Source organism: Aquarana catesbeiana, linkage group LG01 (genome assembly GCF_042186555.1).
Source record: "Aquarana catesbeiana isolate 2022-GZ linkage group LG01, ASM4218655v1, whole genome shotgun sequence".
NCBI lineage: Eukaryota > Metazoa > Chordata > Amphibia > Anura > Ranidae > Aquarana > Aquarana catesbeiana.
This window is the reverse complement of record NC_133324.1, coordinates 316,977,056-317,002,326: the sequence shown is the minus strand read 5'-3', so window position 1 is coordinate 317,002,326 and position 25,271 is coordinate 316,977,056. Positions and strand designations below refer to the sequence as shown.

The 25,271-nt window shown below is 42.0% G+C and overlaps 1 protein-coding gene across 2 annotated transcripts; it reads left to right on the top strand.

Moving 5' to 3' along the window:
• Positions 1-163: 163 nt before the first annotated feature.
• Positions 164-23,989, top strand: KCTD10 (potassium channel tetramerization domain containing 10). Of its 2 annotated transcripts, none has more exons than XM_073629781.1 (7): positions 164-308; positions 6,037-6,250; positions 9,932-10,101; positions 12,140-12,226; positions 15,899-15,951; positions 17,826-18,021; positions 23,015-23,989. In XM_073629781.1, the coding sequence occupies exons 1-7, from the start codon at positions 306-308 to the stop codon at positions 23,231-23,233; spliced, it is 942 nt and encodes a 313-aa protein (XP_073485882.1). In that variant the 5' UTR covers positions 164-305; the 3' UTR covers positions 23,234-23,989. The 2 variants fall into 2 exon arrangements, with proteins under 2 accessions (XP_073485882.1, XP_073485875.1); XM_073629774.1 differs by having other exon boundaries at positions 12,137-12,226.
• The last annotated feature ends 1,282 nt before the right edge of the window (positions 23,990-25,271 follow it).

Sequence of the window (25,271 nt, the reverse complement as noted above, 5' to 3'; positions counted from 1 at the left end):
GCAGCTTCTAGTCAAAGAAACTTTATTCGTGACTAAAAGCGCTTAGGTGACTAGTGATGTGTATCTGATTGAACGGGCGGCTCTGACATGTATATGGGCCTCTATTCATTTGGTTTATGTGTGTTGGCCGGCCTGTCCTTGTTCCAGCGTCATGCCATTATACCAGACAGGAAAAGGGAACTTTGCAGGTCCCAAGGGGGCTGAGGGAGATGAATGTAGAGGAAGTGCGTCAGTGACGGGCGGAAGTGTCTGAGCTGGACTGGGTGGATCCCGAATTTTGGCCTGAGGGAAGTTTATCGGGGTTGATGGTGAGTATAGAGCCTTTTAATAATGTATTTGTGGTGACAGGGTTGGGTTGTTAGGAGGATGGCCGGCGTGTTTACCTGGGCTGGGGGGTCACCATATAGACCTCCTGTAAGTCATGGGAGATGCAGCAGCAGCTGAGATATACAAGCCATAGTAATAGTGATACAGTGGGCTGTGTGTGTTATCCTGGGGATCAGTTATATTAAATACAAGGCAAGGATTGGAAGAAAAGAAACATTCACCAATGGCATATCCTCCCAACATTTCAAGGAAGATCCACTGGCCATACACTATACAATGTTCATACATCCTTCTTTAGATTTACCAGAATTCTGTAACGTGAGTATCTAAGCCATCCATTCAGGCAGGCCCTTGTTTTACATAGTCAATGGTAAATCTAAAGGAGATTGTACAATCAGATTGCATAGTGTATGGTCACATTAACCATGTTCCCCACTCCCTTCCTTTCCCTTCTAGCCAAATCCCCATTAAAAGGTTAGTTCACATTTATTGCCTATGCAGATCAGTGTATAGGTGCAGGCCATTTACATACCTTATGAAGCCTGACTGAAAAACTCCCAGAGATGACATCATCCCATCCTGCCTTGATGCTAGGACTTTGCTAAGACACCCTCCGATGATTCAGACTCCCCTCACATGCACTCTATCTCTCTCCTGTCCCAGCAGATCTGAGTTCAGTGACACTGTGACAGAGGCGATGGTGGCCTTGATTGAAATCAAGTTGAATTAAATCATACGTTTTAACCACTTACGGACTAGCCGCCGTCGTTCTACATCAGTACTTTGACGTGGAATACTGTTGTTATGGCAGCAGATAGCTGCCATAACCCCTGTATTCTCTTAAATGGCAGGTGATCCTTTTTCTGATAAAAGTGGTCTTTGCGGCGGGAGAGGTACCGCGCCCCCACCTCTTATCGGAGCCATCGGTAGTGGTGGAGACGGTCCAATCCTATCCCCTCACAGGCCTGGAGCCGAGTGAGGGAAAGATGGCCCCCACTCGGCTCCATAACATTGGATGACGGAAGCGACGTGAAACGTCACTTCCGCCCAAAGGTCTTAAAGGGGAAATTTTGTATTTATTTTTAAAAAGACATGTATTTATTTTTATTGCATTAAAGTGTAAATGTTAGATCTGAGGTCTTTTTGACCCCAGATCTCACATTAAAGAGGTCCTGTCCTGCCTTTTTCTTTATTACAAGGGATGTTTACAAAAAATAGTAAAATGAATAAGAAAAAAAAAAAAAAAAGCGCCTTTGTGCTCGCGTGCAGAAGCAAATGCATACAGAAATCATGCCTCAAACCACACATGTGAGGTAGCGCCGCGATCGTTACAGTGAGAGCAATAATTCTAGCCCTAGAACTCCTCTGTAGCTCAAAACTGGTAACCTATAGAAATTTTTAAACATCGCCTATGGAGTTTTTTAAGGGTCAAAGTTTGTCACCATTCCACGAGCGGTGCAATTTTGAAGCATGACATGTTGGGTATCAATTTACTCGGCGTAACATTATCTTTCACAATATAAAAAAAATGGGCTAACGGTTTTCTTATTTTTTAATTCAAAAAAGTGTATATTTTTTCCAAAAAAGTTGCATTTGTAAGATCACTGCGCAAATACGGTGTGACTTAAAGTATTGCATGACTGCCAATGTATTCTCTAGGATGTATGTAAATTTTATATATATATATATATATATATATATATATATATATATATATATAATGTTTGGGGGTTCTAAGTAATTTTCTAGCAAAAAAAAAAAAAAAGATTTTAACTTGTAAACAACAAGTTTTAAAAATAGGCCCGGTCCTTAAGTGGTTAAACTACTCTGTCCCGCAGCAGCTCCTCCTCTGACCCGCTGCCGACTCACCGCGAGTCCCATTCACTTTAATGGGATGGCTGATGATGCAACAGTGACACAACAAGGTGAGGGTAGTGGCGGCAGCAGGGGAGTGGATGCCTGCCAACAGGCGCTACCATGATGGATCTGAAATGACAGGTGCTCTTTAAACGTAATGACTCATTGGTGGTAGTTAGAATATTTAATATTTGTAAACCAAATGAAGGTTTCCTATTTAGAATAATAAGCTGTCAGGTTAGTAAAAACAGCGTAATCAGAACAGATTTTAGGTTAATAGGTTAATCACACATAGTTTGAGAACTACTCAAATTCTTTTATTTAATTAAAACAATAACATTGCCAGTGCATGTTATCTCAGCTTGCAGAGCTTGGACTTATTGAAGTTTACCAAAAATGTAAATATTGCAGAATAAACAGCCTCATGCTACATAACTAAGCTCAATTTCATAGTGTGTCAGTATACGGTGATGTAGTGTGTCAGTATACGGTGATGTAGTGTGTCAGTATACGGTGATGTAGTATGTCAGTATACAGTGATGTAGTGTGTCAGTATACGGTGATGTAGCGACGTGTCAGTATACAGTGATGTAGCGACGTGTCAGTATACGGTGATGTAGCGACGTGTCAGTATACAGTGATGTAGCGACGTGTCAGTATACGGTGATGTAGCGACGTGTCAGTATACGGTGATGTAGCGACGTGTCAGTATACGGTGATGTAGCGACGTGTCAGTATACGGTGATGTAGCGACGTGTCAGTATACGGTGATGTAGCGACGTGTCAGTATACGGTGATGTAGCGACGTGTCAGTATACGGTGATGTAGCGACGTGTCAGTTTACAGTGATGTAGTGTGTCAGTATACGGTGATGTAGTATGTCAGTATGAGGTGATGTAGTGTGTCAGTATACGGTGATGTAGTATGTCAGTATGAGGTGATGTAGTGTGTCAGTATACGGTGATGTAGTATGTCAGTATGAGGTGATGTAGTGTGTCAGTATACGGTGATGTAGTATGTCAGTATGAGGTGATGTAGTGTGTCAGTATACGGTGATGTAGTATGTCAGTTTACGGTGATGTAGTGTGTCAGTATACGGTGATGTAGTGTGTCAGTATACGGTGATGTAGTGTGTCAGTATACGGTGATGTAGTGTGTCAGTATACGGTGATGTAGTGTGTCAGTATACGGTGATGTAGTGTGTCAGTATACGGTGATGTAGTGTGTCAGTATACGGTGATGTAGTGTGTCAGTTTACGGTGATGTAGTGTGTCAGTTTACGGTGATGTAGTGTGTCAGTATACGGTGATGTAGTGTGTCAGTATACGGTGATGTAGTGTGTCAGTATACGGTGATGTAGTGTGTCAGTATACGGTGATGTAGTGTGTCAGTATACGGTGATGTAGTGTGTCAGTATACGGTGATGTAGTGTGTCAGTTTACGGTGATGTAGTGTGTCAGTTTACGGTGATGTAGTGTGTCAGTTTACGGTGATGTAGTGTGTCAGTTTACGGTGATGTAGTGTGTCAGTATACGGTGATGTAGTGTGTCAGTATACGGTGATGTAGTGTGTCAGTATACGGTGATGTAGTGTGTCAGTATACGGTAGGGCTGCAACTAACGATTATTTTCATAATCGATTAGTTGGTCGATTATTGTTTCGATTAATCGATTAATCGGTTAATAACCTTAAAAAAAAGTGTGGTGTGTAATTTAGTTAGTATGTAAAGTTTTTTAAAAAAAACAATGTATTCTTAAATATCTCTATGCAGTGGTAAATATAAATAACCAACTATATGGTTAGGGAGCAAAATATTAAATCCACTCTGAGAATAACAGACAGAAGAGATATACTGTATACACTATTAGAAGAGAAATACAGTTTTTTGGCCAATTTGTTGTTGGGCAGATTAAAAAATACAAATTGCTGCAAAAACGAATTACATGCTTTTCTGCAGCTTCTCCATTGAAGTATATTGAACCAAAAAAGCACCGTTTTGCGTTAAAAAAAAAAAAAAAAAAAAAAAAGTCCCTGACCCTTTCCAAATACGCAGCGGCTGAAAAAAAGTATAGTTGTGAACGTGTCCCATAGAAAACCATGTTAAATGAACTGTAGTGTGTTTCTGCAAAAAGCACCTAAAAACACAAAGATGTAAACCAGGTCTAAAATGTTTAGTAACATAATGGGGTTAAAAAAAACTAAAATGAGCCCTTTATAGTACAAAAAAAGCAAATGATCACTACTGTAAGGGGTTGATTTTTTTACTGTAGAACTGTGAAAGTAATATTTACAGTAGCGATTATTTGCTCTTTTTGTACTATAAAGGGCTAATTTTATTATTTTTAACCCCATTATGTTACTGGCCGATTAATCGATTATGAAAATAGTAATCGATTAATTTCATAATCGATTAGTTGTCGATTAATCGATTAGTTGTTTCAGCCCTAGTATACGGTGATGTAGTGTGTCAGTATATACAGTGATGTAGTGTCACCTGTCACCACCGAGCTTGCCTCAAGCTGCTGTTGTTGATAGGTACATTTTCCTTGCAAAGAATGTTTAAAATGCACTTAAATTTTTTTTTGAAATTTTTGTTTGTTGATGCACTTTAAGATAATAAAAAAAAAAAAAAAATCAGATTCGAATCGTGAATCGAGTTTTTTATAAAAAAAATCGCAGATTTTTTTTTGGGGGGAAAATCTCCCAGCCTTACCCTGAACCTTCCGTGTGCAGGGATTTGAGAGCACGGTCCTGTGATGGTGGGCAGTAACGACTGGGAGTGTCTTAGCAACAAGGCAGGATGGGATGGTGGCGTCTCTGTGAGTTTGTCTGCCAGGCTTTGGGAGGTACATAAATGGCTTACACCTATAATAAGGGTATTATCCAACTGTTTTTTTTTTTTTTTTAACACATAAGTTTTATTGACTTGGTACAGTTTTAAAACGAGGCCGTTTACAATTCAAAGTGATACTAAAGTCTTGTGTTTTTTTTTTTTTTTGTTTTTTTTTTGTATAACAATAACAAACGTGTTATACTTAACCTGCTCTATGCAGTTGGTTTTGCATGGAGCAGCCCCGATCCTCCTCTTCTGAGGTCCCTCTTCAGTGCTCCTGGCCCCTCCCTCCTGCTGAGTACCCCCACAGCAAGCAGCTTCCTATGGGGGCAGCTGAGCCACAGCTCCATGTGTCCATTCAGACATGGAGCCATGACTAGGCCCCACCCCCTCTCTCTGGAGTCCTGGACAGCTGAGTCTCTTGTGCAACATTGCTGGATTGATATGGGGCTTAAGTAAGTATTGGGGGGGGGGGCTGCTTAATACATTAAAATTAACTGTATTGAAGAGGAAAATAGGCTTGCAAGAAGCTTGTCAACTGCCTGGTTTTGTTATTTTGGATAGTGGTGTGAATCACAAGACTAACTGAACACAACAGCAAATCCTGCAGCAGCGGGGGGGGGGGGGGGGGGCGCAAGCTTGAGGCCTTTGTCTAAATCCTTTTCCCTACGTCCATTGAGACATACTGGAAGCACTGAACACTGTCTGTTCCTGAATGTTCCTGAATGATATGTGATGTCTGATGATGATACACCATGTTGAGCGCATCTGACTCTGTAATGGAGTCCTGCAACTTTGGTAAGAGTCCATCTTGCACTGGGTGGTGGATCACGTTGGTGATATTTGATCACACACATCCTCAGTTTATTTCTGCACGATTTATGAACTTTATCTTTTTGGGACATTTTGTTGACACATTTTTGATCTGTTTATCAATTTATGGATTTATTCTGCATGACTTTTTATTTTATATAAACATTTGTTTTTTATATATATGAATTCTGTCCCCTTGCTTGCAGGAAGAAATGTCAGGAGAGAGTGTCGTGAGTACTGTGGTACCAGCAGCTACAACTAGGACCACCTCATTTAAATGTGCCAGCACCAGTTCAAAGTATGTGAAGCTGAATGTAGGTGGTGCACTGTACTACACCACCATGCAGACACTCACCAAGCAAGACACAATGCTGAAAGCAATGTTCAGTGGGAGAATGGAAGTATTAACAGACAGTGAAGGTATGAAAGCATGAATCCCATTTGCCTTGCTATTGTTGTCAGTGGGTTCCATAGTGCTGTGTGAATGATGAATGATTATGATGCAGGTATTTTGTAATAAATAAAAAAGTTTCTTTCGTTTTTTTTTTGTTTTTTTTTTTTTTTTTTTTATTTTAAACATTCTGGTGTCTGTTTATGAAGCAGTGAAAAAATGTCACTGCTTCATTCTCCGGCATTCGCAGAGGAGATCATTCTCCTCTGGATGCCATTTTATAAAGCTTTGTGGTTCGCTTCTCCTTTGGAGGAGTGAACCGATCTACAAATGCTTCAAACAATGCAGAACAGCCCCTGTGAGACTTTACGAGATTACAGTACCAGAAATTCACTGAAACACCGAGATGTCAGTTTGTTAAGCAGTGATGAATTATCACTGCTCAGTTCACAGACAGACGACATGGTTAATGCTAATAAAATAAAAAGTCCCCCTACATTATATATATATATATATATATATATATATATATATATATATATATATATATATATATATATATATAATTTGACAGGGGGCGTGGTTACTGTCTTTGGGGGGGGTCGTGCCGTGCACACAGGAGCATTTCCTGTTTACACGGTGGCCTCTGTAATAGGAAGTCCCATCTCCGGCGCTGCCATTGGACAACTGTTCTGTCCATCAAAGGAGGCGGGACTTTCTATTAAAGAGGCCACTGAGAAAACAGGAGTTTCTCCTGTATCTAATCGTTTGGCGCTCGTCCCGCCCCCTCCCTGTCCCCTCTGAGGCTGCAGATGGATGGGCATCAGTCAGGCTGCACTGATTGCAATGGTGAGTCTGCATTCCTGGCAATGATGGGGGGGGGCTGCATTCCTGGCAATGATGGGGGGGGCTGCATTCCTGGCAATGATGGGGGGGGCTGCATTCCTGGCAATGATGGGGGGGGCTGCATTCCTGGCAATGATGGGGGGGGCTGCATTCCTGGCAATGATGGGGGGGCTGCATTCCTGGCAATGATGGGGGGGGCTGCATTCCTGGCAATGATGGGGGGGCTGCATTCCTGGCAATGATGGGGGGGGCTGCATTCCTGGTAATGGGGGGGGGGCTGCATTCCTGGCAATGATGGGGGGGGGGGCTGCATTCCTGGCAATGATGGGGGGGGGGCTGCATTCCTGGCAATGATGGGGGGGGGGGCTGCATTCCTGGCAATGATGGGGGGGGGGGCTGCATTCCTGGCAATGATGGGGGGGGGGCTGCATTCCTGGCAGTGATGGGGGGGGGGGGGGCTGCATTCCTGGCAGTGATGGGGGGGGGGGGCTGCATTCCTGGCAGTGATGGGGGGGGGGGGCTGCATTCCTGGCAGTGATGGGGGGGGGCTGCATTTCTGGCAATGATGGGGGGGCTGCATTCCTGGCAATGATGGGGGGGGGGGGGCTGCATTCCTGGCAATGATGGGGGGGGCTGCATTCCTGGCAATAGGGGTGCTGCATTCATGGCAATGGTGGGGCTGTAGATGGGCACTGACCCTTATTTTGCTTCAAAGTTCTTTATTTAAAATTTTAGTTTTTTTCCTGAAACATCCCTCTTAAAGTGAAGGTGCATGTTATACGCCAATATATACGTTACATCTCTTTACTCACACACAGCCACAAAGGCAAGAGAATTCTTGAAGGGCAATGTATTAGTGCTCGAGCTAACACACAGACCGAATTTTAATGGTTCAAAGAATGTCAACGAAAACGGTCGGCCCTCACGCACGTTCACTTCATCAATCAGGCCCTCTTTAAAAAAAAGTTTGGACACCCCTGCCCTAAAGGGTCTGGTATGGATTTGGGGGGAACCTCACTCCAAAAGAAAAAAAAAAACCCTTATATGAGCATGCAGCTTGGCAGGCCAGGAAAGGAGGGGGACCAGCGAGTCGAGCCCCGCCCCGCCCCACTCTTGAACCATACCAGGCCACATGGGGAGTGCATTGCTATTAAAAAAAATGTAATGAATGAAATGTCTTGTGTCTGTTTTTCCTTTCTCTGTCTCGAAAGATGTTTGATTTTTGTGCTGCTGTGTGTATCTCTTTAAAATGCTATAAAGAGTAGGTTACAGCAATTCTGCTCTGCTTCCACAGTACAGTGCAACCTTTTAGTGCTTTCTGTGTAAGTATGATGTAGAGAAACTTGTGGCTAGAGCTACAAGGAGGACAGAGAATTACAAGGATGTTGGGCTACAGTTGAGCTGTTCTGTCATAGCAGCTGTCCTAAAATAAAAAAAAAGATGTTATATTTAGCTGTGCTGTGCAATGGTATTGCACAGAGCTGCCCCTTACCTCCTCTTTTGGGGTCCCATACTGGTGCGGCCTGCTCCTCCTCTTCTGTATGTGCTCTTATAGCAAGACACTTGTGTGTAGCTCAGCCATGCCCCCTGCTCCCCCCTCACAGGATTTGACTGACAACAATATGAGCCTGTGGCTCCCATTGTTCTCAGTCTGTCCTGTGAGAAGAGGAGCAGAGACCAGAGCTTCTGCAGAGCACAGCGCTGGAATGTGAGAGGGCTCAAGCAAGTTTTTATGGAGGTGGGGAGGGGGGGGTACAGTTATTCAACATTCCTCTAGCAACATATTACTTCTGGCCCCTCTGGAACTTTCAACCATCAGGAAGAACTGTTTCATGCAGATGCTGTGACAGGAGAGTGAGCAAGATTGCCCTGTCTACAAGATGCTAAATCCAAGTTTTCCATTTGTGTTCCAGAGCTGTTGCAACTAATGACTGTGCAGAAGTTTGTTTGTTTCAGTGCTGTCATACTTTTCTGTTATTACCTTTTCATTTTTATGTTCATGAAAAAGCGGTTTGGTTGAATTGGGGCAAAATGCTTTAAAGTGGTTCTAAAGTCAAAAGTTTTTTTACCTTAATGCATTTCTTCTCTTGATCAAGCACTGTGCCCATCTGCAACAGCCCTGTTCTCACTCCCTGTTTTCACAAGACCAAGCGAGAGCAATGCTTCCTGCAATTGTCAGTCAAATCCAGTGAGGAGGGTGCTGGGGGCATGGCCGAGCCACAGTATGTGTCTGTAGATGCACGCTGTCCAGCTCAGTAGCAAGCCTGCACATGTGCCACCATAGCACATGACTTGCTATGGGGATGCGCTCAGGAGAGATGGAGTGGACAGCACTGGCAGGGGACTCCAGAGGAGGAGGTAAGGGGCTGCTCTGTGCAATAGCCTTCCGCAGAGAAGGTAAGTATAACCTCCCTTTATTTTTCCGCTATAAAAAAAAAAAAGTGAGCCTTTAACAGCACTTCAAGGCTTGTAAGGCAGTGGGTAGAGGACAGCTATGTGGTGACATACTGCAGTCATTTTTGTGGTGTTTGAGCATTTTCACACCTATTATAAAATTTGATAAATTTGAATACTTTATATACTATTTATAATGCTGTTGCAAGGGAATTGGAAGACAAACTGGGGTTTATTTACTAAAGCTGGAGAGTGAAAAATCAGGCTCACTTCTACATAGAAGCTGATCAACTTCCAGGTTTTATTGCCAAAGTGTAATTGAACAAGCTGAGGTTAGAAGCTGATTGGTTTCTATGCAAAAGTGAGCCCGATTTTGCACTCTCCAGCTTTAGTAAATAAACCCCATTATGTCAGGTTTTATTTATTTCTGTTTCTGTAATTAAAGGAGGTATTTGTTGTGTTTTGTGCAGGTTGGATTTTAATTGATCGGTGTGGCAAACATTTTGGGACCATATTAAACTACCTGCGTGATGGAGCTGTTCCTCTTCCAGAGAGCCGGAGAGAGATTGAGGAACTCTTGGCAGAAGCAAAGTATTACTTGGTGCAAGGACTGGCGGATGAATGTCAAGCATCTCTCCAGGTAGCGTTTGTATAGAGATCTCAGCATTGGGAGGCAATACTATTTTTATATGAATTTCACAGGATGAAGCATGTTCTAGTAAATAGCTCAAGCAGCAAAACCTGAATTTTTTTTGCTGTTCTCGAAAATAATTTTATGTAAAGCTGGCCATAGATGCGTAGAATTTTGAATGAAGATTCTTAGAAAAAGAATGCACAATATAAATAAAGTTTGTTTTCGTTTTCTAATCAATACAAGAGTCAAGTTGACGTTCGCTTTCGACTTCAGTGACCTAAAAATTAAAAGGAGCAGGGTGGAAAATTTTTCTCAACTGAACACATTTTTAACAGTGAATGTGGTTTTCATTTGATAAAGGCCATTCATTCCAAAATCAAATGTTTAAGTGGAAGTTAAGTCCACTTTATAACTCGTACCTAAAGGTAAGCCTACAATAAGGCTTACCTGTAGGTACAGTGAATATCTTCTAAACGTGCACTGATATTCACATGTGATGCAGCCAGTGACGTCACAGACGTATAAACTCTGAAGGAACAGCATACCCGTGCCATGGCTCCTGCCCGCATGTGAGGGAGTGACGTTATCATGGCCCTGGCCATTCATACAGCTGAAGCCTGCGAACCCGGAAGTAAGACCAGGCAAACATGAAAGCTGTGAGCTGTGACACTCTGTCATAATGTGCTACTATGCGGTGCATAGTAGCACATTATTGCATAACGGTGCAGGGGGCCCAATTGTTTTTTTGTTTTTTTTGAGGGGAGGTTTACTTCCACTTTATTAGATATTTTCCTTAAAATTTTTATTTGAACTGCTATCCATCTATGGCCAGCTTAAATGAAATTGCATTCATAGTCTAGTTTTAAAATCTCATGGTTTATGGGAAGTGTGTTTCTTTTGTGAAGTTATTCAAAACTGACTTTTGTTTTGTGAGTTCTGCCTGTCTGCTGGCCATTTCTTTCCACAACTCCTGGATTCCATGCACACTTTTCAGCTTCTCCCATACTGTTTACTTTCAATATTTAAGCACTACATATCCCATGGTACATTGCTGCCTGCAAGCAGTGATTCCTATACTGACTCTGCCTCTTGAAAATCCTTCTCTCAGCACCTCTGTAGTTCAGAAGGCAGGCTTTGTATAATGTGTGCCACAGCAGTTTCTGCTCACTGGGCATAGTGAATGTGTGGTGCAGAATTAAAAAAAGAAAATGTGTGGGGATCTTCACAAAGTACGTTTACAAACCTTAAGATCATTCAAATTAATATGAGTAGGCTAGAGATCATTGTAATCCAATGTGGAAATGAATATATTATTTTAAATTTTGACCATATTGCTCTTTTGCCATAGATATGCTTTAAATGGTATGCTTCACCATTAAGCACCAAGTGGAAAAATTATGGTAATTTTGTGAATCTTAAGCTGGATACACACTATACAATTTTCTGTAGGTTTTTTTCCTTCAGATTTACCAAAACCTTATAATATGAGGTCAAACATTAAGAGTTTCAATTAATATGCAATCAGGCAGGCATTTTCACTACATGATTTTGGTAAATCTAAAAGAAATCAGACAACAAAAGTTGTATAGTGTGTATGGGGTCTAACTGATTAATGTAATATCCTGTACACCCTGCACCCACTTCTGTTTACTCCTCACTGACCTGTTTGGCTGTCATAGAAGATTAAAAATCCTTGAGTGGGATTTTGTTTGGTCTGGTCAAACTTCTTCAGGCCAGTGAAGCCTACCCTTGTGCTGCTGACATCCCACTCCCTTGGCCCTGGCAGTTAGACCACAATTAGTGCTGAATTGTGGAAGATGGTTTACCTACCTGAAGGTGAGGAGTATGTCACTTCACTGTGGTAGACATAGTAGTAGGACGTGAACAAAAGATCATTGTAAACAGTTGGAGAGCACTCCATCTATTGCATAATCAGTACTGATCTTGGGTCACTATTAGGACTGTGCAATGGTGCACGTGCAGTTTGATTCTTCTTGTTATGTTTTAATTCCATTCTTTTATAACTGTGTTTTTATTTCAGCAGAATAAAGACGTTTATGAACCTTTTTGCAAAGTTCCTGTAATCACATCTTCAAAGGAGGAGCAGAAGCTTATTGCCACATCCAATAAGGTAAGAACAAATTTGTATACTGTCATATGAGAGTAAAATAAAAAAGGAAACCGGAGTTTACCTTTTTTGTTCTCAAGCTGTACATTCATAACAATACTGTTGCTATGTTTTGTTGATGTAATAGATTTCAATTTCAGTGTATAAACATGGTTATGTATGATAATGGTCAAGTTGGTATTTTGACAGGAAAAACATCTATCTAGTTGCTATTATCAACACTGTATTGGTATACCTCTTGTTAGGCATGGTTACTTTTTTGTAGGGGGGGGGGGATTTTTTAAGCTGCTGTACTGAACCCTTTGTTCATTAATGTTACCTGGCAAATATTATTAGTTTTAAAGTCAGATCCAGTTCATGTTTCAAAATTGACATTTGTGGTTGAGAGGTCTTTTTCATAAGAGGCTTTTGTGGGAGGCCCATCTCACTGTTTATTTCTTAAAATTAAAGCTGAAGTTTAGGTGTGAACTTTATTGCATAGGTACATTGGTCCAGCTTAGACCAGTGTAAGCATACCTCATATCTGGCTGATCCCTGTGTAAGCTGCAAATCACTGTAGTAGTTGCCACTACTTAATAGCAGCCGTCATCCAGTGCCAAGTGGTTGCAATTCTGCATAGTAACCACAGGGAAGTGGTCGCTGTACATTGCTGCCGTTCAGAGAAAGTCTTATATTTTTCAGTAAATACAAGAAATTTTTTGAATAGACAAGGTAGATATTGTGATTTCACAACCCAGCCTATCCACCCTGTCCATGTTCTTTTGGAGAACTCTCTGCAATTCCACCAGAAGCCAGAGACACGGTACATCCTCCAGTCCTCCTGAAACTAAACCTTGAGGATATTTTGGAGGAAAGTATCGCAGAGACCGCACAGGATTTTCCTTCCCCTGCATTTTATGAGGTAAATGCTGTGGCTTTCCACCTGATGCTTTGTACTGTGGACACACTAATTGATGCAGTGCTCACTAGTCCTTCCCTAGCAGTACCAGACTCTCAGCAGCCTGAACAAGCCCCTGTGCGCAATTAAAAGCTGTCAAAGACCAATACACTCATGAATTTAAATTAAAAAAAATGTTATTACTGTAATGAACAACATCCCTTGTGATAGCATGGGCCATGACCGGTTCTCTTAATGTAAAGATTTGGGGTGTCTTAGACACCAGACCTCTCCTCTGCCCTCAGAAATTTGATCAGTGATGGCTTGTAAACATCAAACTGAAACCAGAAGTGACAATATCCTTGTCACTGCCAGTTTCTTACACCACAGAGGGGAGGTTTGGTACAGATATACATTTCTCCCCTTTCAGTGCACCAGGGATTTGAGCAGCGACGGTACTGGGCTCTCAGATCTCTCGGGAGAGCCCAATAAAGGTTGGAGGTCCTCCTTCCGTGTCCTGTAGAAGTGATCACTTCTACAGTAACGCCCATTTCCGACTGAAAATGTTGGTACTGGGATGATGGCTGCAGCCTTCGCCCCTCTATAACCACTTCAACCTGAGGATATACAGGTATGTCCTATGGGGTTGAAGTGGTTTAAGATTCTGTTGTTGGGCACCTGGAAGCTCTTTAAGTGGGCGTCGATGTACTGGTCAGTATATACAGTAGGGAAAAAAATAATTATTTGATCCCCTGCAGATTTTGTAAGTTTGCCCACTTACAAAGAAATAAAGGGTCTATAATTTTTTTCAAAAGTGTATTTTAAAGGATAGAAACAGAATATCAACCAAAAATCCAGAAAAAACACATGATACAAATGTTGTAAATTGAGTCGCAGTTCAGTGAGTAAAATAAGTATTTGATCCCCAAGCAAAACATGAGTTGGTACTTGGTGAAGAAACTCTTGTTGGCAAGCGCAGGTAAGATGTTTCTTGTAGTTGGTTACCAGGTTTGCACACAGCTCAGGAGGGATTTTGGTCCACTCTTCTTTACAGATCTTCTCTAAATCCTTAAGGTTTCTTGGCTGTCGCTAGGCAACTCCGTTTCAGCTCCCTCTTTAAATTTTCTATAGGATTAAGGTCTGAAAAAGGGGCCCCAAAGCATAATGTTTCCACCTCCGTGCTTGATTGTAGGGATGTTGTTCTTGGGGTATCATAGGGTGTCATAGTCAGCATTTTCCTTCTTCCAAACACAGTGAGTCAAGTTAATGCCACAGAGCTCAATTTTGGTCTCATCTGACCACAGCACTTTCTTCCAATCCTTCTCTAAATCATTTAGATGTTCATTGGCAAACTTCAGACGGGCCTGTACATGTGCCTTCTTGAGGAGGGGAACCTTACAGGTGCATGATTTCAATCAATGGTGGCGTATTGTGTTACTAATGGTTTGTTTGGTGACTATGGTCCCAACTGCCTTGAGATCATTCACAAGCTCCTCCTATGTAGTTCTGGGCTGATCCCTCACTTTTCTCATGATCATCCTTGTCCCATGAGGGGAAATCTTGCATGGAGCTTCAGACCGAGGGCGATTGTTATTTTGTATTTCTTCCATTTGTGAATACTCACTCCAACAGCAGAATTGCCCGGTAAAAAAAACATTACTGGGATGATGCCTGTGGCTGCAGGCATCATCCTGGTATAAAGCTTCAACCTGCTACCATATATACAGTATTTGTATTGCGGTTGACAAGTGGTTTTAAAGCGATTGTGAAGTCTCGTGTTTTTAAAAAAAAAAAAAAAAAACATGTTATACTTACCTCCTCTGTGCAGTTAGTTTTTTCAATGAGCAGCCTGGCTCCTCCTCTTCTAGGGTCCCTCTTTGCTGCTCCTGGCCCCTCCCTTCTATCAAGTGCCCAATCAGCCAGCAGCTCTCTATGGGAGCACCCGAGCCGAGTCAGAGCTCCATGTATCCATTCAGACATGGAGCCCCGTCCTAGCCCCGCCCCTTCTCTCCTCTGATTGGCTGACTGACTTTGACAGCCACGGGAGCCAATGGCGCTGCTGCTGTGTGTCGGCCAATCAGGAGGAGTGTCCCGGACGGCTTAGACACTTGTGGACATGGCTGGACAGAGATGGGGCTTAGGTAAGTAATTGGGGGGAGGGTGGGGGGGTGCTGAGGAGGCTGCTACAAGCAGAATGTGTTTTATCTTAATGCATAAATACTTAGAGGAGAAGTCCAACCTGGGCTCGTTTGGCTGGGCTTCTCCTAAGGGTCACAGGAGTGCAATTTGTTTTGCATTCTTGTGACCCGATTTCAGCAGAGAGCGGTCTGACTTCTGCTCTCTGCTGACGTCACAAGGATCAGTCCAGGCACTGCGTTATCCTGACTTCAGAAGTCTGGATCAGCCAGGTGACTGGACTGATAGCAGGCTCAGCCTCTCAGTGACAGCTCAGTGAGCTCAGCCTCTCAGTGACAGCTCAGTGTTCCAGTGAGCGTGGAGGAGCAGAGCGGAGAGCTGCTGATTGACAGTCAGCAGCTCTCCGCTCGGGGAGGTGAGAGAGCCGAGCCATCGGCGGTGTTCGGTGGCTCAGTTCTCTGTGAAGAGGCGGCGGAGGACCGATGCTGCGTCCACCTAGGTAAGTATGATGGGTCAAAAAAAAAAAAAACTATACTTTCTCTTTTTAAGATTGTTCAGTAAGTTTTTATATAACATTTGAATTAGTTTTTTCATAATTTTTTCGTTTGTAAAATAATTACATTGACAAAGCCAGTGACTGATTTTTGTTTTACTTCCCACAGCCAGCAGTCAAGTTGCTCTACAACAGAAGCAATAACAAGTACTCGTACACCAGGTATGGTTGGTCCTACTCCCAGTATGGGTCCTTGTTAAAACTGTTTAAAACGCAGGTAATCTGTAATATCCTAATGTAGAGGTGCACCAAATGAAAGTTTTGATGCCAAAACCAAAAATGCAGGATGCACTTGGCCGAAAATGACAGTTTTAAAAAATATTTATATTTTTAGATATAATTGTATTATATTCAACTTTTTAATTAATATCAGTTTAAATTAATATGAATTTATTGTCAGCCATTATTGGCACCTTAAGGCTCGGTTCACACTGGTGCGATGCGAGAACTCGTGCAAATCCAGCACGGGTTCCCGCATCGCACCCGACTCGCAGACAGTTCACACTGCCATATGCGAACCGCTGGGAGTGTCAATACAAAGTTAATGACACCCCCGGATCGGCTCCCATACCGCAATGCGAACTGTCAGTTCGGACATGAATCGGATCCCATGTGATCTGATTCTGGTGCGGACCAAAAAAGGGTCCTGCACGACTTTGGTCCGAAGACGATGCAAAATTCAGCCGTATAATCTGCGTGTGATTTGCACTGCAGTGAGGTTGCGAATCACATGCAATATCGCACAGTGTACCAGTGTGAACCCATCCTTAGCGCAAGAAAAGCTCAAGAAAAATGTATCCCTTTAAATTCTATGTATCTCTGCACACTGGTCCATTGGGCTTCCATTGTGTTAAAAATCCAGCTTGATGCATTTTTGGTCAGTTAAAAAAAAGCACCTACCGGTTCAAATGCATTGAAAACGCAGCAAGAACGCATCATTAACGCACCCGTGCTACATTTTTTGTGGTTTTTGAGTAACATAACCTATGAAAAACACACCGTCACAATCATGGTAAAATCGTCCCAAAAACGCTGTGCAGTAAAATTGCCACAAAAACGTGGTGCTTTTTCAGTGCTATTATCAGCACATTTTCTCTTATCGACATTCTGCCAATCAACACCATTTTCGCCCGAAACGGTTCGGTGCATCTATATTTATAACCTTCTGGGCATCGGGGTCATCTCAACAAAATGAGGGACTTAAGATGAGTAATGACAGGTTCGAACTGCCTGTTGCCTTGGCAGCAATAAATGTATAATGCCAGCATTTGATTAGGTGTAACACAAGCATCTATTGCCAGATAATGCAGGCATCATTGAGTTGGCCGCCAAAGTATGGGATCTTTGATAAGGTACTCTGTCTTCCAGTGAATGTTACATAAAAGTTTTCCTTTATACATTTCGCTATGACAATTAATGATTGCTTTTGAAACTCTTCCAGTACACAGTTGATGGTAAATTCAAAAGGGATTGTACAGTCAGTTAAATAGTGTATGGTCAGCCTAAAGCCTGGTACACATGGGCCGAATATTGGATGGTTTTGGCCAGTTCAAGAGATACCGGCCGATATTCAGCCCGTGTGTACACCAACCTGTCTGACAGAAGCCGGCCGAGCGGGCAGGCTGGTAAACCAGCATCCGATCAGAGCTGGCAGCCATCGGCTGTGAGCGCTGACCAGTGTTTTCTGGCGGGGGGGGGGGGGGGGGGGGGGGGCAGGCAGGCAGGCAGGCAGTCCCCCAGTCCCCCTGTCAGAATGCAATAGCTCAGCAGGGGGAGATTGCTGTACTAACATCGGATAGTTAGTACAATCTCTTCCCGAGCTCCTCAGTTTTTTTTTTTTTTTTTTTTTCATTCAGCACGCTGAGCTGAATGGAAAAAGAAACTGATAGTGTGTACTGGTCATTAGGTAAATGTCAATGTTAAAATTATATATTAACCAGTCCTCTCTGCTGTAGATTTTCCAACCAGTTATCATCAAGCTTTTTTTTTTTTTTTCTTCTTTAGTATGATTAATTCTGAATTATATATCTTTTCAGCAATTCTGATGACAACATGCTGAAGAACATTGAGCTGTTTGATAAGCTGTCCTTACGATTTAATGGGAGGGTTTTATTTATTAAAGATGTAATTGGCGATGAAATCTGCTGCTGGTCATTCTATGGTCAAGGTCGAAAAATCGCAGAGGTGTGCTGTACATCCATTGTATATGCTACAGAGAAGAAGCAAACCAAGGTATAGTCACAAACTTATTTTTCATTTAATATTTTTGTCAAAAGTTGAAAAAAGACAGTGCCGATGTATAGTTATGGCAGGATGAAAAATGACGTAGAAATACATTTCTGTGGACAGAGTTACAGGTTCAATCAGATCTGAGAGGACAAGACATAAAGTCAATAGATGATGTCAGTGCAAATTGTATTTTTAAGTTGCATGTCAGTAGGCAGTAAAGGCAATTATCCGTGGCTTTGTTTTTGCGTGTATTTCCAGAATAAAATACCAAATAGGAGTTCAGAAAAACCACTTACAACACTTCTTCTTTTAACCACTTCAATACAGACCAGTTTTCAGCTTTCAGTGCTCTCACATTTTGAATGACAGTTACTCAGTCATGCTACACTGTACCCAATCAAAATTATAAATTTTTTCACACAAATAGAGCTTTCTTTTGGTGGCATTTAATCACCACTGGGTTTTTTATTTTTTGCGCTATAAGTAAAAAAAAAAAAGCGAACATTTTGAGAAAAAAAACTTATTTTTTAGTTTCTATTATACAATTTTGCAAATAAGTCATTTTTGTTCATAAATTTGGGCCAAAATTTATACTGCTACATATCTTTTGTAAAAATAACCCAAATTAGTTTATATCATTTGGTCTGTGTGAAAGTTAGAGTCTACAAGCTATGGTGCAAATCATTAAAAATTGATCACACCTGGTGTACTGACAGCTCATTTCTTGAGGCCCTGAAATGTCAGGATAGTACAAATACCCCCCAAATGACCCCTTTTTGGAAAGTAGACAGTCCAAGGTATTTAGTAAGAGGCATGGTGAGTTTTTTTTTAAGTTTTTTTTTTTTCCCACAATTCTTGAGAAACTTACGAAATTATTATATATTTTTTTTTACACAAAATTGTCATGTTATTTCTCACACACAGCGTAAACCTACTTCCAATTACACCCTAAAATCCATTCTGCTCCTCCTCCTGAGTATGGTGATACCACATGTGTGAAACTTATTCACAGTCTGGCCACATACAGAGGCCCAACATGCAGGGAGCACCATCAGGCGTTCTAGGAGCATAAATTACACATCTAATTTCATTCCTACCTATTACATTTTTAAAGGTCCTGGAGCACCAGGACAGTGAAATTACCCACAGAATTACCCATTTTGGAAAGAAAATGCCCCAACGTATAATCTGGCATTATGAGTCTTTTGAACATGTGATTTTTTTTTCCACAAGTTTTTGGAAAACGTGGAAAGAAAATGAAAACCTTTTTTACTTACATAAAGTTGTCAATTTATAAGATTTTTCTAGCATGTACATAGCAAAAATTACACCACAAAATACATTCTGCTACTTGTCCTGAGTATGGCGATACCACATGTGTGGAACTTTTTCACAGCCTGGCCGCATAGGGAGGCCCAACATGCAGGGAGCACCATCAGGCGTTCTAGGAGTATAAATTACACATATAATTTCCTGAGGACCTATCGCACCTTTTGAAGGCCCTGAAGCAGCAGGACAATGGAAACACCCACAAAATGACCCCATTTTAAAAAGCAAACACTCCAATGTATATTCTATGAGGCATGGGCTGGTGACAGGTACTCAGGTACTCTGATGAGCTGGTGACAGGTACTCATGTACTATGATGGGCTGGTGACAGGTGCTCAGGTACTCTGATGGGCTGGTGACAGGTACTCTGATGGGCTGGTGACAGGAACTCGGGTACTCTGATGGGCTGGTGACAGGTAATCTTTATTTGGGGGAGATCCGGCACTGTACTGTATTTATTGCAGCCAGGTGTCCTCCTCACACTGAGGAGGAGAACCCAGAAAAAGCACTACAGCCATTTGTTGACATTTGTGACCGGCTGTGATTGAACACAGTCGGTCACGTGGTAAAGAGCCAATTTCATTGGCTTTTTACCCTGATTGGAGATGGACTATGACTGAGGGACGTGCCTCATCCCCAATCGCCAAGTGCAGCCCCCGGGGCCCGCAGGAGCAACGAGAAACGGAGGACGTCATTTGACGTCCACCCGGAAAGAGGAGATGTTCCTGCCAGCGTCCTTTTACTATGGCCCGGTATGGAAGTGGTTAAAGAATAAAAAAGCTGATGCTTTGCCGTGAAGTGAATGGCCTCAAGTGATACAGAGATTAAACATGTCCTCCTGCATAAGTTGTACCTGCTTATTTGTAGCCAGTTTTCCTGTACATCCTTGTAAAACTCAAACGTGAAAAGGATTTTTAACTGGAAAGTCAGAAACCCTAAAGCTGCATTCACATCTGCACATTGTGTGTTTTTTTTCTTTTCTGCGACAGCATAGGGCAGGCCAGTAACTTGAATGGGCTGCCCAAACATGCCAAAGTAGCTCCTGTACCTTTTTTTTCAGAAGACCCTGGTACGTTTATTTAGCAATTTGCCACGTTCCTGTGCTGTTTTGAGTGCCCTTAAGCGTTTTAGCATGTTTTTCACATGGTCCTGGTACACGAAGGTTTGAACAGGGCTTAATTCTTATATTTTTAAACTTGGCTGCTTCCTCCCAACAGAAAAATAGAGAAATGTATATGCAGTGAAAATGGACGAACAAGCTCCATTACTAGCAGGTAGTGCCAAGAATTGCCAATTTTATACCTGCTAGCAGCATTTTGTTTTTTTGTTTTTTAAATGATCGTTATTTTGAAGATGCCTAAAAAAGCAAAAGGGGTATATGTGGGAGGTCCTTCATGGTGAAAATTAAATAGGTGTTTTGTTATTCCTAATGATATATTTACATAATGAAAGTGAAACCTCACCTTAAAAGGGAGATTACAGTTTTCCTCCTCCTCCTCCCCCCTCTTCTACTACGTTTTGATGTAATTTGCGACCTCCTGGGACACATCACAGGTCCCAGGAGGTTGTGGGTCCATTCAGAAAGAGCAATGCGACTTGTGCATGCTCAGTGGGAATCCGGCTGTGAAGTCGAAGGAAGTCACAGCCGGCTTCCCACAAGCAAGATGTCAGCGCCTGGGACCCAAGCACCAGCGAAAAACTGGCCCAGATGATGGCAGTGCTGGATCCCTTGACTGGTAAGCGTGTTAAAAGCCAGTAGCTACTTGTAGCTGTTGACTTCTACAGTTTAAAGAATATTAAATCTCATTTTAGGAGTCATTCAGTTAAACACCTTGACAATTTTAGGTTTAAAATATTGCTTTATAAACTTTACATATGTTATTACTTTACTGAAATTTGAACCTGTTTGACTCGATACTGTCACCAGGCCTGAGCGTAAATTGGGTAGTGGACTGAAAAGCTGGTGATTTAGTGCACTTTAGCTGAAAACAGTCTGTGTGAACGTGGCAATCATACTTGAGACTTTAAGTGTCTCCAGAATATATAAAAATATTTTTTCTTCTGCTGAAGGAGCTGCAAACCCTCAGGCTCGGTTCACACAGGGACGACTTGTCAGGCGACCTAGTCGCCTGACAAGTCGCCTCCCGTTCTGTGCTATGGAAACGTTCTAAGGGGAGCGACGCAAGTCGCTCCGACTTAGAAAAAGGTTCCTGTACGACTTTGGGGGCGACTAAAGGGCGACTTGCATAGACTTCTATATAGAAGTCGTTTTGCCAGTCGCCTCGGTGAGGCGACCTGCAAGTCGTGCCGCCTCTGGCTAAGCCTCGGTTCACACCAGAGGCGGACACCAGAGGCGGCACAACTTGCAGGTCGCCTCAGTGCACACGACTGCCCGGGCGACTTGCAAAACGACTTCTGTATAGAAGTCTATGCAAGTCGCCCCCAAAGTCGTACAGGAACCTTTTTCTAAGTCGGAGCGACTTGCGTCGCTCCCCTTAGAACGGTTCCATAGCACAGAACGGAAGGCGACTTGTCAGGCGACTAGGTCGCCTGACAAGTCGTCCCTGTGTGAACGGAGCCTAACTGAACTGCATATTGTTTGCAAAAGCACCGTGTTATCATACCAGCGATTTATTTTTTTATTTTTCCATTCTTTTGTTCTGTTTAGGTACTGTGGGACCTGCATCCTCTTTACAGCCATTTAATGCCTAATGGCATGCACTTTTATGGCTGCATGGCATTTTTAGGTTTCCTGATTGTAACAGCCATAGGCCATATCTGTGTAATGCAAATTGAGAATGGCTACTTCTAGCCTCCATTGGAAGCCTGTGTGACAGAGTAGCCATGCTGGAGCACAATTTGGAGACAGGGCAGAGTGTTGTCCCCCTATAACAGAAAGTACCCAGACATGGCAGGATCACCACTTATATATTAGTAAAAGCTGCAGATTTAAAATGATTTCAAATTACATTAAAGTATTGAAACTCATATCGGATTTTAGTGGCTGGGTATACGTATACTTTATTATTATTCATTCATGTATTGTAATACACTTTTCCCTTAAAAAATATAAGACCCCTTTCACACTGGGGCGGTGCTTGCGCCGGAGGTAAAACGGTGCTATTTTTAGTGGCGCTTTACCGTCAGTTTCGCAGCCCTATTTACTGGCCAGATCACTAGGTGAAATTAAGGGAAAGAAAACCTAAAAAAAAAAAAAAAAAAAAAAAAGGAATGTAGCCATCTAAAGCCGGGTACACATGGTAGACATCGGCCAATTAAAAAACAAAAAAAAAAAACGTGTACTCCCGGTCATCACCCTCTACCAATGGCAGAGAGCACTGATTGGAGTGTTCTAGCGGGGGAGCTGTCACCCTGTCAGAACACAACAGCACAGCGGGGGAGATCGCTGCACTAATGTCGGATCATTAGTACATCATCTTTGACCGGAGCTTACAGATTTTTTTTTTTTTTTTTTATGCAGCCTGCTGGATTGCACAAAAAAAAAAACTGTAGTGTGTACCAGGATTAAGAATTGGCAAGCCATGAGATAATGTTTACTTTTGGGTTTAATACCACTTTAATCTTGATGGACACTGTATTATGTAGTGCATTTTATTTTGTGGTAGTTTTCAAGGATGCAAATAAGTTATTGTGTGCTATTGTTCAGGTGGAGTTTCCAGAGGCAAGAATCTACGAAGAGACTCTTAACATTCTGCTGTATGAAGCACAAGATGGACGGGGACCAGATAATGCTCTGTTGGAGGCCACGGGAGGAGCAGCAGGCCGTTCCCAACGCCCAGATGAGGATGAAGAACGTGATCGCATTGAGAGAGTTAGGCGAATCCACATCAAAAGGCCGGATGACAGAGCGCATCTCCATCAGTAGGACTTGTCTTGTCTATGTTCATTGCATTTTTTTTCCGTCCACAAGAGATTTGTCTGCTTTCTTTAAGCCCAAACCCATGTGGGAAAAGAAGGTCTGTTGAGGTCTTCACCTGCTTGGAAGGTAAAGACCAGCCAAAACTGTTATACTTTATGGTGATTTATTTAAATCACATTGAAAGGACAATGAATTTTGAGTATTTGCTTGTGTGGGGATTTCATCAGTTCTAAGTTAGTACTGGTTGTAATGTTGTAAACCTGCAAATAAAGAGGCAACATAGGGTATTACAGATGTGGAAATAAAGAGAAAACCTTATTCAAATGGACTGATTATGTTGTCAAAGCATTGCTTCATATTCATTGGTACATGACTGTATAACAAACCAGCAAACCAATATTGTACTTAGCTCTGTGGAGGTTTCCCTTTTATTAGTCAGTTTGTATTCAGCTGTTCCTGCTGCATTATTGTTCAGCTCTGACTTTAACACATGTACAGTACACAGATGCCTTTGTTACTTTTATCATTTTGACTTTTAAGTCAACTATGAACCTTTTGTGGCTTTATAGCAATCATTTTGGGATGTATCCCAATCACCCACACAAGCAATGCACCTTTTAATATTTGACTTTCTTTTTATGTCAAAATAAATATTCTGTATATTTTCCTTCCTGTTTTTACGTAGCCTTGGTTCTTTATATGTATTAAATAATTTATATTGCCCCATGTCTTTAATAAATTTAACTACAGACTCTGTTTTAATCTTGAATTTGTTTGTATACTTTGATGCATGTATAAATTGGTATTCCTGTGAACAGGCGGGAAAGCTTGGAAAAAATATATTCATACCCCTTGAAATTTTCCACATTCTGTCATGTTACAACCAAAAATGTAAAAGTATTTTATTGGGATTTTATGTGATAGACTAAAACAAAGTGCACATAATTGTGAAGTGGAAGGAAAATGATAAATGGTTTTCAAAATTTATTACACACTTTAATATGTGAAAAGTGTGGCGTGCATTTGTATTCAGCCCCCCTGAGTCAATACTTTGTAGAACCACCTTTCTCTGCAATTACAGCTGCAAGTCGTATGTCTCTACCAGCTTTTCATATCTGTGAAATTATTGCCCATTCTTTGCAAAATAGCTCAAGCTCTTTCAGATTGGATGGAGAGCTTCTGTGAACAGCAATTTTCAAGTCTTGCCACAGATTCTTAATTAGATTTAGGTCTGGACTTTGACTGGGCCATTCTAACACATGAATATGCTTTGATCTAAGCCATTCCATTTTAACTCTCGCTGCATGTATAGGGTTCACCGCAGTCTCAATTTTTTTTGCAGACTTTAACAGGTTTTCTTCTAAGATTACCCTGTATTTGGCTCCATCCATCTTCCCATCAACTCTGACCAGCTTCCCTGTCCCTGCTGAAGAAAAGCATCCTCACAACATGATGCTGCCACCACCATGTTTCACAGTGGGGATGGTGTGTTCAGAGTGATGTGCAGTGTTAGTTTTCCACCACACATAGCGTTTTTGCTTTTAGGCCAAAAAGTTACATTTTGGTGTCCTCATCTGACCAGAGCACCTTCTTCCACATGTTTGCTGTGTCCCCCACATGGCTTCTCGCAAACTGCAAATGGCATTTCTTATGGCTTGCTTTCAACAATTGCTTTCTTCTCGCCACTCTTCCATAAAGGCCAGATTTGTGGAGTGCCCGACTAATAGTTGTCCTGTGTACAGATTTTCCCACCTGAGCTGTGGATCTCTGCAGCTCCTCTAGAATTACCATGGGCCTATTGGCTGTTTCTCTGATTAATGCTCTCCTTGCCCGGCCTGTCAGTTAGGTGGACGGCCATGTCTTGGCAATTGAACAGTGCTCCGTGAGATGTTCAAAGCTTGGGATATTTTCTTATAACCTAACCCTGCTTTAAACTTCTCCATAACTTTATCCCTGACCTGTCTGGTGTGTTCTTTGGCCTTCATGATGCTGTTTGTTCAAAGGTTCTCTAAGTAACCTCTGAGGGCTTCACAGAACAGCTGTA